Source organism: Rhinoraja longicauda, chromosome 10 (assembly GCF_053455715.1).
Source record: "Rhinoraja longicauda isolate Sanriku21f chromosome 10, sRhiLon1.1, whole genome shotgun sequence".
Taxonomy (NCBI): domain Eukaryota; kingdom Metazoa; phylum Chordata; class Chondrichthyes; order Rajiformes; family Arhynchobatidae; genus Rhinoraja; species Rhinoraja longicauda.
This window is the reverse complement of record NC_135962.1, coordinates 44,514,844-44,527,286: the sequence shown is the minus strand read 5'-3', so window position 1 is coordinate 44,527,286 and position 12,443 is coordinate 44,514,844. Positions and strand designations below refer to the sequence as shown.

General features: G+C 45.7%; 1 protein-coding gene across 1 annotated transcript in view; it reads right to left on the bottom strand.

Annotated features, from left to right (window-relative positions):
* rin3 (Ras and Rab interactor 3) overlaps positions 1-9,456 on the bottom strand; it is a 74,934-nt gene extending 65,478 nt beyond the window's left edge. Inside the window, exons 1-2 of the mRNA XM_078406781.1 lie at positions 9,364-9,456; positions 8,884-9,061 (exon numbers count right to left, since the gene is read on the bottom strand). Of these exons, the coding sequence (XP_078262907.1) occupies positions 8,884-9,061; positions 9,364-9,410 (225 nt within the window). The 5' untranslated portion in view covers positions 9,411-9,456. The remainder of the gene's footprint in view (positions 1-8,883; positions 9,062-9,363) is intronic.
* Positions 9,457-12,443: the final 2,987 nt, after the last annotated feature.

Genomic DNA, 12,443 nt, shown 5'->3' with positions numbered 1-12,443 from the left:
GTTCAGGTGATCGCTGGTTGAAGCGGACTCGGTGGGCCGAAGGGCCTGTTTCCTCGCTGTATCTCTAAAGTAAACTAAACTAAAATCTGAAAGAGTGCGTCATAAGGGGCAGCTCCCAACAGAGGGGGCAGTGGAGAGGGGTTGTGAGACTGATGGGGTCATGGTGGAAAGAAGATAATCCCTCCGCCCCCCGACTGCGCAGAGGAAGGACAATTATAAGAACACATTTTTGGAAAGACTGTGTTCACCACCACAGCACCCGGAAAGAACTGAGAAAGAAATAATAGTAAAAAACTCAAACATGCCTGTATTAGTCCGTCCACGCAAGCAATAACTCAGGATGGAAGTTGCAGGTTAAAATATGAACTGAACACACCATGAAAAGCATGAACACAGATGTCACACTTCAGTGAAATCTACAGAATCATGCAAATCATATTTATATATTGCATCAAAGAATAATAAATTTAGTAAAGGAGTTTATTCCCCAAGGGCAGATCTGCAGTCTTTAACCAGCATTTAAATGTGAGACTCACTCAGGAAGACACAAGGTGTGATATCTGTGGGTGCTATTTTTTTTTTTGTGTTGCGGAAAGTGTAGGTGATTAAGGGGTGAGATATCTACAGAATGTCATTCTTTAAAGATGGTAACTCTCAACGAAGTAACGGTGCCTGGTACAACTTTGCATCAATGTTATACCTCACGGTGTACTCAGTTCGTAACACTGAAAACATTGAAATTCAAATGATACCATTCTGCCCTTTGAACCTGTTCTGGCTTTCAAAATGATCATGGGTGATCATCCAAATTAAGTAACTATTCCTCCCTTCTCCTTTTATCTGTTGATCTCTTTACCATTTAGATTTATCGTAATCTCCTTCTTGAATATATTTAGCTATTTCGTCACAGCAACGATAGAAAATTCTACCGATTCACCAGCCTGGCGTCAAAACATTTCTCCTTATCTCAGTCCTACGTGGATCAACATATATGCTTCGGCTGTGACCTCAAACTCTGGACTTGCCACCACCTAGAACATATTTCCGAAGATTTAAAAAGTTTCAATGAGAATCTCTCTATCTAGCTAAACTCTAGCAAATATAAGTGAATTGTTCCTATCTCTCTTCCGATGTCAATCCTACCATTCCAGGAGTCTGTCTGGTGAACCCTTTCTGCACTCCCTCGCTGGCAAGAACATCTTTCCTTGGAGGAGACCAGAATTCCATACAGTCTCACTGAGGCCCTGCACAGTGCAGCAAGTTTATCGTGGAATCTGCACTCAAATCCTAACATCTTTCCTTGGAGGAGACCAGAATTCCATACAGTCTCACTGAGGCCCTGCACAGTGCAGCAAGTTTATCGTGGAATCTGCACTCAAATCAGATTCATGAAGGCGAACATAGCCATTTGGCTTCATGACCACCTGTTGCACCTGCACGCTTACTTTCATCAATTTTTGCCGCTGCGAGCAGAATAAGTCTGTTCAATTGACTTTATGTAACTGTTGGCGCCACAAACGTGTCTTGGTGAGGTGTGCTGCATGATTTTACCAAGTTGTATGCAACCCAAAGCATTTCACTGTATGTGTGACAATAAAGTATCATTGAATCATTGATTGTGCACAAAGATACCCAATTTTCACTTCATTTTCCCCTTTCCTAATCTCTTACCAATCAGATATTTATCTGCTTTTGCCACCAAAATAGATAACCTCACATTTACCCACATTAAACTACATCTGCAGTGCATTTACTTACTCAAGCAAATTGTCCCAATCTCAATGGAGCCTCAATGTACCCTCTGTAATACTCACAATCCCACCCAGCTTTCTGTTGCTTGCAATCCTGGAGATATTGTGTTTAGTTCCATCAACTGAATTAATAACATATATTTTGTGAGTAGTCAGGATCCAAGTTCTGAACCCTGTTGCAGCCCACTTATCACTCTGAACCCTGTTGCAGCCCACTTATCACTCTGAACCCTGTTGCAGCCCACTTATCACTCGTGCCTGCCACTTGGAAAAGGAGTTATTCTTCTTTAACTAGATTCTTGTCTGCCAACCTATCTGTGCATGATTGCTCCTTACCTTCAATCCCATGTGCTTTGATTTTGCTATGTTAGAGCTTGTGGAAACTTTCCGAATACATTATATTCAGTGGTTCTTCCCCACCCTTTCCACTACGCACACCCATTAAAAAATGGTCTCCTTTGATACAATAATTCGAAAGGGATACAATGCGGTCGGCAATCAGGGCAGAACTTTCAAGTAATACTGAAGCATCCTGAAGGAGGAGCGAGACATGTTAATATTACTTGGCTATCTCGCATTCAATGCAACCGGCACTTTTTCAGCACAGCGGATGAGGAATTTAACAAAATAAATGAAGATTTTCTTCAAAAAGTTGGTTTCAGAAATCATCAAAATGCTGGACTGATGTTGAAAAGAAAATCATCCAGTTCGTAGGTCTGGCCTACATGTAATTCAGATGTACCAACATGATTGACTCTTATCTGCCTCCTCTGGTGTGTATACTGGTATTGGCAAAGATGGACATTCATTGTTGGCATTGCCAATGATATCCACATCTTGTGAATCAACATGTTAAATCGTTCACCATTATTAATGGCAACGCACAGTTATTGTGCTGCTCCCTCACTAACACCTCATTCTGTTCTACTGTAAAACATGCAGTTTCCTGCCTGCCTGTGGTTTGAGGGAACAGGGAACCGATCCCAGCCAGCAGCAAATGGGCTAGGTGCCAGCCCAACGTGAATGGCATCCTTGTACTCAACAGCACCATTAAATAGTCAGCGAAGGTTGTACTGGAATAAACGCCAGAAATCCCAACCAGTGATCCAGAAACATGAGTTTGCATCACACCATGGCACATGGAATACTGTCGAGTTGAATTACTTTGCATGGAATCAGACCTCACTGGTAATTTTCACTCTATGCCATTGCAAGGAAATGTGCACGAGATATCCCTGCAAATCCGCAAGACGTTTCCGGGCGGCACACTGGTACAGCCGTATGGTGCCAGAGATCTGGTCCGATCCTGACTATGGGTGTGCTGTCTGTACAGTTTTTACGTTCTCCCTGTTACCGCTTGGGTTTTCCCCGGGTGTCCCGGTTTCTTCCCATATTCCAAAGACGTACAGGTTTGCAGGTTAAGTGGCTTAGGTCAGATTGTAAACTGTGCACGGATTGTGTACACGGATCACTGGTTGACACAGACTCCCGCCCTGTATCTCTAAACTAAACTATCTCACAGAATGGTATTGCAGTGATCCATTGGATTGCAATGACCTGTTCATACGTGAGCCTTTAGCGAATGATCCAAGTTAATTGGACTCCTTTGTTAGACACAATAGGTGTGAGGCGATTCATTTTGGTAGGAAGGATGTGTATCAAGAATTGAAAAGGTGCACTTCTAAAAGGAATGCAGCAATAGAGATGGGGATATATCTGCACTACATTTTAAGGACGAGAACGTGGTCTTTTCGTGCCTCCAGCCCCCACCCCCCCCCGCTCTACAATCAGCCCGAAGAAATTGTCCTGACCTGTAATGTCACATATCCACTTTCCCCAGAAATGCTGCCTGACCCACTCAGCTGGTCCAGCATTTTGTGTCTATTTCTGGTGTCAGTTTTTTTCAGCTTAGTTTAGTTTAGAGGTACAGCGTGGAGACGTAATTCACTGACATTTCCATCACCTCCAATGTGATCCCACTACCAGTCACACCTTCCCATATCCACCCCTTTCGGCCGTCCACTGAGACGGTTCCCCCCACAACTACATGGTTCACGTGAAGCGGAGGCAGCGGGGAAATCAAGAATATGCTCCTACACTAATCAGGAGGCAGCAACATCACGGTACTATCTAACTTCAGTTCTCCTAATCTGGAATCATTTTTTATAAATTGCAAACCCTTTTATTCTCCGAAGGAATCGACCTCTTTTATTCTCGCTGGAGTTTACATCCCCCCCCCCCCCATGCCTGCGTACGTGAGGCACAAACGCAACTCACTGACCAGGTAACGAGATTAGACAATAGACAATAGGTGCAGGAGTAGGCCATTCAGCCCTTCGAGCCAGCACCGCCATTCAATGCGATCATGGCTGATCACTCTCAATCAGTACCCCGTTCCTGCCTTCTCCCCATACCCCTTCACTCCGCTATCCTTAAGAGCTCTATCCAGCTCTCTCTTGAAAGCATCCAACGAACTGGCCTCCACTGCCTTCTGAGGCAGAGAATTCCACACCTTCACCACTCTCTGACTGAAAAAATTCTTCCTCATCTCCGTTCTAAATGGCCTACCCCTTATTCTTAAACTGTGGCCCCTTGTTCTGGATTCCCCCAACATTGGGAACATGTTTCCTGCCTCTAATGTGTCCAATCCCCTAATTATCTTATATGTTTCAATAAGATCCCCCCTCATCCTTCTAAATTCCAGTGTATACAAGCCTAATTGCTCCAGCCTTTCAACATAAGACAGTCCCTCCATTCCGGGAATTAACCTAGTGAACCTACGCTGCACGCCCTCAATAGCAAGAATATCCTTCCTCAAATTTGGAGACCAAAACTGCACACAGTACTCCAGGTGCGGTCTCACCAGGGCCCGGTACAACTGTAGAAGGACCTCTTTGCTCCTATACTCAACTCCTCTTGTTATGAAGGCCAACATTCCATTGGCTTTCTTCACTGCCTGCTGTACCTGCATGCTTCCTTTCAGTGACTGATGCACTAGGACACCCAGATCTCGTTGAACATCCCCTCTTCCTAACTTGACACCATTCAGATAATAATCTGCCTTTCTATTCTTACTTCCAAAGTGAATAACCTCACACTTATCTACATTAAACTGCATGCTTATCTTGCATTAAACTGCAAGAGAGTGACTTCCATGAAGTAAGCATGCAGGTACAGCAGGCAGCGAAGAAAGCTAATGGCATGTTGGCCTTCTTCGCAAGAGGATTTGAGTTTAGGAGTAAGGAGGTCCTACTGCAGTTGTACAGGCTCCTGGTGAGACTGCACCTGGAGTATTGCGTGCAATTTTGTTCTCCTAATTTGAGGAAGGACATTAATGCTATTGGGGGAGTGCAGCGTAGGTTCACCACATTAATTCCTGGGATGGCGGAACTGATATATGATGAAAGAATGGGTCGACTGGGCTTGTATTCGCTGGAATTTAGAAGGATGAGAGGCGATCATTTCGAAACATATAAAATTCTTAGAGGATTGGACAGGGTAGATGCAGGAAAAATGTTCCCGATGTTGGGGGAGTCCAGAACCAGGGACCACAGTTTAAGAATAAGGGGTAGGCCATTTAGGACTGAGATGAGGAAAAAAGTTTTCACCAAGAGAGTTGTGAATCTGTGGAATTCTCTGCCACAGAAGGCAATGGAGGCCAATTTACTGGATGTTTTCAAGAGAGTTAGATTTCGCTCTTTGGGCTAAGGGAATCAAGGGATATGGGGAAAAAGCCGGAACGGGGCACTGATTTTGGATGATCAGCCATGATCATATTGAATGGCAGTGAAGGCTCGAAGGGCTGAATAGCCTCCTGCACCTATATTCTGTGTTTCTGTGTCATTGTTTTGGGTGATTTTAACAAAGCTAACCTCAGCCGAGAGCTTCCAAAATACAGACATCACGTTACCTGCCCCACCAGAGGGGAGGGAACACGTGACCATTGTTACACTTCAATCAAGAACGCGTATCGCTCTACTCCCCGTGCAGCCCTGGGACTCTCTGATCATTGTTTAGTTCACCTTATTCCGACCTACAGGCAGAAACTAAAATCTGCTACGCCTGTGGTCGGAACAATGAAAACGTGGACAAGCGAGGGCATTGAAAACCTACAGTCCTGCTTTGACTGCACTGATTGGAATGTGTTCAGGGAAGCAACCACATGCCTTGATGAATATACAGACACCGTGACATCATATGTCAGCTTTGCATTCCCACCAGGACCCGGATCAGGTTCAACAACGACAAGCCTTGGTTTACAGCAGACTCAGACAGCTCCACCAGTCAAAAGATGAGGCCCACAGGAGCGGGGGATGCAGTTCTCTACAGGCAGGCCAAGTATAAGCTGAGAAGACGAATCAGAGCTGCCAATGAAAGGTACTCTGAGAAGTTGAGGAGCAAGTTCTCAGCTAATGACTCATCTTCAGTGTGGAAGGGCTTGCAAAAAATCACCAGCTACAAGAGGAAACCCCCCCCCTCTTTGGACAATCGTCAGCTGACCAACGACCTGAATGATTTCTACTGCAGGTTCGATAGACAGAAACATTACCCAGGTACCCCTTGCCCCCCCAAGCACCACTTCACACCCACTTACTCTGCAAAGACTGGGCCTTCCCCACCCACTCCTCCCCAATCACCACTTCACACCCACTTACAACCCGACTCCAGTCTGCAAAGACTGGGCCCTCCTCCACTACCCTCCCTCTCCTTGCTGCCCATCATCAGTCTGGCCACTTCTCTATCAATAACAATAGAAATTGAGGTGAAAAAGCTATTTGGGAGACAGAAAAGCCGGAAATCTCCAGGGCCTGACAATGTTTCCTCCTCTACTCTCAAGCTCTGTGCCAAACAACTGGCACCGGTCCACACAGACATTTTCAATCAGACCCTGCAAACCTGCACTGTCCCTGCCTGCTTCAAAGTCTCCACTATTGTCCCTGTACCTAAAAAGACAAGGATTACTGGTCTTCATGACTACAGGCCTGTCGTACTGACCTCTGTAAGCGTGATGACCCTTGAAAGACATGCTGGCCCACCTGAAAAGTATCACATATCCCCTGCTAGAATCCCTGCAGTTTGCACACCGGGCCAATAGATCAGTGGATGATGCAGTCAACTTAAGCCTGCACTTTATCCTCCAGCATCTAGACTACCAGGGGACCTATGCAAGGAATCTGTTTGTGATTTTAGCTCTACATTCAACACCAGACTACTGTGCCAGACTACTACACTCCAAACTCTTCCAGCTGACTGTGTCTAAATCCCTCTGTCAGTGGATCACCAACTTCCTGACAGACAGGAAGCAGCATTTGAGGCTGGGAAAGCACATCTTGGACCTGTTGACCCTCAGCATAGGAGCACCGCAAGGCTGTGTACTCTCCCCTCTCCTTTACTCTCTCTACCCTAACGACTGTACCTCAACAGACTGTCCTTTCCAGGTGAGACAGAGGTTCACCTTCACCTCCTCCAACCTCATCTATTGCATCCGCTGCTCTAGATGTCAACTTATTTACATCGGCGAAACCAAGCGCAGGCTCGGCGATAGCTTTGCTCAACACCTGCGCTCGGTCCGCGTTGGCCAAACTGATCTCCCGGTGGCCGAGCACTTTAACTCCCCCTCCCATTCCCAGTCTGACCTTTCTGTCATGGGCCTCCTCCAGTGCCATTGTGAGGCCCACCGGAAATTGGAGGAACAGCACCTCATATTTCGCCTGGGCAGCTTGCAGCCCAGTGGTATGAACATCGACTTCTCCAACTTTAGATAGTTCCTCTGTCGCTCTCTTCCCCTCCTCCTTCCCAGATCTCCCTCTATCTCCCTGTCTCCACCTATATCCTTCCTTTGTCCCGCCCCCCTGACATCAGTCTGAAGAAGGGTCTCGACCCGAAACGTCACCCATTCCTTCTCTCCTGAGATGCTGCCTGACCTGCTGAGTTACTCCAGCATTTTGTGAATAAATACCTCCATAGACTCCTCTGTCAAGCTTCTCAAGTTTGTGGATGACACAACCCTGATTGGACTGATCTAGGATTGGGAGGAATCTGCCTACAGACAGGAAGTGACACAGCAGTCGTCCTGGTGCCTTCGCAACAACCTGGAACTATCAATAGAAATATGCTGTGGGGCCACATCCTCATCATTGATGTGTAAATGCCCTTTGAGCAAGGACGAAGGAAATAGTTTAGGCAGTTGTCTCTTAGGGGAGTTTAGGAGATTGTGAGTTTGCGATGTGCCTCTGCTTGGGGCTTTATTGCTGGACACACCCAAGGTAGACCCCCCTGAATCCAGACCAGGTGGGTTCAGGAATGGTCTGTCTGAGGGCAGCAGGTTCAAGCCAACAATTAGCTGCTGTCGATGCAGCACCAAAGCATAAGGATAAAACTTTAGACGCAGAAATAAATAAATTCTGATGGTGGTTTACATAAAAAGACACAAAGTGATGGAGTATCTCAGCAGGTTAGGCAGCATGTGCAGGAAGGAACTGCAGATGCTGGTTTAAACCAAAGATAGACACTGAAAGCTGGAGAAATCTACACTTCTTACATAGCTCAGCGGGTCAGACAGCATCTCTGGGGGGGGGGAAAAAGACAACAGGTGACGTTTCGGGTCGAGACCCTTCTCCAGGCTCACTGTATGCCAGGATAAAACTTTATGGCACATGAGTAACAAAAAAAATTATGGATGCTATCTCTGAGTAATGGAGTGCAATAAATTTGGTTTTACTCTTCAGACTTTTAGACTTTAGAAATACAGCGTGGAAGCTTGGCGTATCTAGACCAATGATCGTACAATAACACTATCCTGCATACGAGGGACAATTTACAATTGACTGGAGTTGTAAATCTCTAACCCCTGCCACATTTAGTTATATATATCTCTGTAATGAGCTGACATGGTCACCCCTCGGTGCACTTATACCTCTGGCACATTGCAAAGTCTAGACTTAAATGTTTCCAAGGGATTTAAGAGTAATTTATTGAAAAAAAACATTTTCTCGTGTGTCTGAAGGTCTGAATCCTGCGAGCAAGATGTTTCATTGTACACCTGTGTGCCTCACCGTACCTGTGCCACTGACAAAGAGACGCAACTTTTTGACCTGACTTGGGGGATAGATAGTACTTTGCACAGACTTACCCCGAGTGGCTCTTTCCGGAGGACTTCTGCCACCTTCTCCTTTCTGGCGTTGAGCTGCAGCCACACGGGGCAAGTCCTGATCAGCTTGTCCAGGACACTCATGCCGGGAAACGCCAGTGGCTGGGGAGGGTCCGGGTGAGACGACTGCCCGCACTCACCATTCGCACCAAGCTGTGGGCTGAATGAACACACAAGATGTGAGTTTTGCCCGGCGTCCCGTTCAGAGGACAGACACGACTTGTGCGGCCACATCAGCGAGCCAGCGCGATGCTGTGGACAGATTGCGTGACACAATAAATAAGCAGTGGCGAGATTAATCTTTGCAATCATCAACGTGTAGATAAGTGGAAAGAAAGCATGAATCAAACGCCTCGCTGGGCGGTGAGGCGTTTGAGGGTTTTCTCCAGAAGAGTTACAGATATGCAGATTTTCTCCAGAAGAGTCACAAATATGCAGCTTGCTCTATGTTCAACTACATACCCAGTCTCCATTCCTTCCCCAGATGTTCTCTTCATCATTGTCTCCATCGTTCAGCTCTGCTGTGCAGACCCATTTTAAGCAGCACTCAGAATCCAAGGGGGGGGGGGGGGGGGGAGGGGGAAGAGGGAGGGGGGGGGGGGGGGGGAGAGGACACTTAACTTCTCAAAGTTGACAAAGGGCTTCACATTTCGTGTGTAAAACAAAAACGACAGCACTCTGCCCCTCAGACAGAAAGATGGCGTTGGGGGTTTTTCTGTTGTTGTTGCTGCAGACTTTTAAAAAGTAACAGCCGCTGCGAGGGGAGGAAGGCGGGGGGTGGCGGTGGGATCTCACTCTGTCTTTGACTTCCTGTGCTCCTCTGAGATCTAACGGGGGGGGGGGGGGATCTCAGGAAGAGGCAGTGCTCAGTGGTCAAGCTTTCAGTATGACTACCTCAATTTTTTCCCTGACTCCGAACTTTTTCTGCACACTGTGGGAGGAGCGCTGATTTCAGCTGACGAGCTTTGGAGCCAAGTCCATTTTAAAAACTGACAGCAGTTTTACCAGGTCAAAAAAAAAAAAAAAAAAAAAAAAAAAAAGCCCCACCCACCCAGCAAATCTGGGGGTTTCATTTTGCAGAGTTGGCCACAATGCTAAACACTGACCTGGAGCCCTTACACAAGCTCTGAGAGAGTGTTTGAAGATGAGCACAAGCCCCCTCCCTCTCTTACACACACACACACACACACACACACACACACACACAAAGAGTAACTTCACAAACTACGACCAGACGCACTTCAAAAGGTTGGCATGTACCAAAGATAAATAGTTTTGCTTCATAAGTGAAAGCTTGCAAACTTTTGAAGCTCTATATTTTGACTCAGCAGGAGAATAAATTAAGTTTGCAGCAAGTTTCACGAGAATAAGAAGAAAAAAAACAAATATAGATTAAAAAAAAATGTCTTATAAGAAAAAGTTAAAACAGAAGGTTGCAAAGTATAATGATCATGAAAGAACGTGATGAATGGCAGCAGTCTCATTTTTTTTTTAGATGATCTTTCGGTCTAACGGCACTTTTCATGAAGGGATCTGGTATCCTTTACATAAACAGCCTGAGGCAGCCTCTGCTTCTAAGGGCAACATTAACTGAATTCCTCAAATGTAGTTCGGGAGTTATCGAAGACTTTCCTTCCTTGCTTTTTTTCAGATTAGCAGCATGGATGAAAGGACTTTGATCAAACCTTTATCTCTCCAATGACATCAGTTTACATTACTTCCCCTTATCGTCTTTTTTATTGTTTTTAACGACCATTAATGAAATCTGATTTCTTCTTATCTTGTCTACACTCAATCCAAAATTTAAGTTGAAATTCAAGCAGCTTGGTCTGTGCCAGACGTCTAATTGAATTATTGATGTAACTGTAATTATGTGGTTCAGGGTGATCTTTGGGCATTAGGGAAGTGAATGGCTGAAATTAAAGTGCACAGAGGTTAAAAGTGACCCATGCCTTCGCAGTGATTTCCAATCTATCTTTGCACAAGTGCAAGACTGGAGACTTGAGAGATCAGGAAGAGAACAAGGGACATTATTCAGCAAAATACAAAGAGCTGGAATCACTTAGCAGGTTTGGGAACATCACTGGAAGACATAAATAGGCGACATTTTGGGTCAGGGCCCTTATTCAGTCTCTTGAGTCTAAAGAAGGGTACCAACTCAAAACATCGCCTGTCCATGTCAGAGTCATAAAGTCATACAGAGTGGAAACAGGACCTTCAGCCCGACTTGCCGTAAGGTCATAAGTGATAGGCGTAGAATTAGGCCTATTAGGAATTAGGAAAATATTGCAGATGCTGGTTCAAATTGAAGGTAAGCACAAAATGCTGGAGTAACTCAGCGGGTCAGGAAGCATCTCAGGAGAGAAAGAATGGGTGACGTTTCGGGTCAAGATCCTTCAGAAAGGTCTGAAGAAGGATCTTGACCCGAAACATTACCCATTCCTTCTCTGCCTTCTCCCCATAACCTGTTTCACCTGTGCTAATCAAGAATCAATCTATCTCTGCCTTAAAAATATCCATTGAGTTATGAGGGGAAGGCAGAAGAATGGGGTTAGGAGGGAGAGATAGATCAGCCATGATTGAATGGTGGAGTAGACTTGATGGGCCAAATGGCCTAAGTCTGCTCCTGTTCCTTATGACCTGCCTGCATTTGACCCATATCCCTCTAAACCTATCCTATCCATGTAAACATATCTTACCCTGTCCATCAGAGATACTGATTGACCTGCTGAGTTACTCCAGCACTTTATGTTTTACTGGAGAATCCAGCATCTGCAGTTCCTTATATCTCTGATAAGCCTGGTTAGAAATTGGAAGGATACAGTTTGAAGAGTCACTGAGGATACAGCTTAATACCCATGGAAAATAGATCAACTGATCTGCTCTGCCACGTTCAACATAGAAATTAATGCTCAGTAATGGAGGATTAATTATCATTAGCAGAACCCAATGCCAAGTTACATCATTTGTGACAGCCAGAGAATGGCCAACATGAAGAGACTGGCAGTGAAGTGCTCTGTAGTGAGTCACAACTTGGAGCCATAGGTCTGAAGAAGGATCTCAACCCGAAACGTCACCCATTCCTTCTCTCCAGGGATGGTGCCTGTCCTGCTGAATTACTCCACCATTTTGTGTTTATCTTATGTGTAAACCAGCAACTGTAGTTCCTTCCTACACACTGGGAGCCATATCCTGACTCTACACTTCCTACACACTGGGAGCCAAATCCTGTAAAAGGGACCACATCACCCCGATTCTGGCCTCTCTCCACTGGTTCCCAGTATGGTACAGAATCAACTTCAAGCTCCTCCTATTCACATACAAAGCCCTAAACAGGCTTAACCCCCCCCCCCCCCCCATATCAAAAATTGTCTAACCCACCACTGTATCTCCAGGTCCCTCAGGTCGGCCGACTTGGGGCTACTCAATATCACGCGGTCTAGGCTTAAGCTCAGGGGTGACCGCGCTTTTGCGGTTGCAGCTCCTAGACTGTGGAACAGCATCCCTCTCCCCATCAGAACAGCCCCTTCCATCGACTCCTT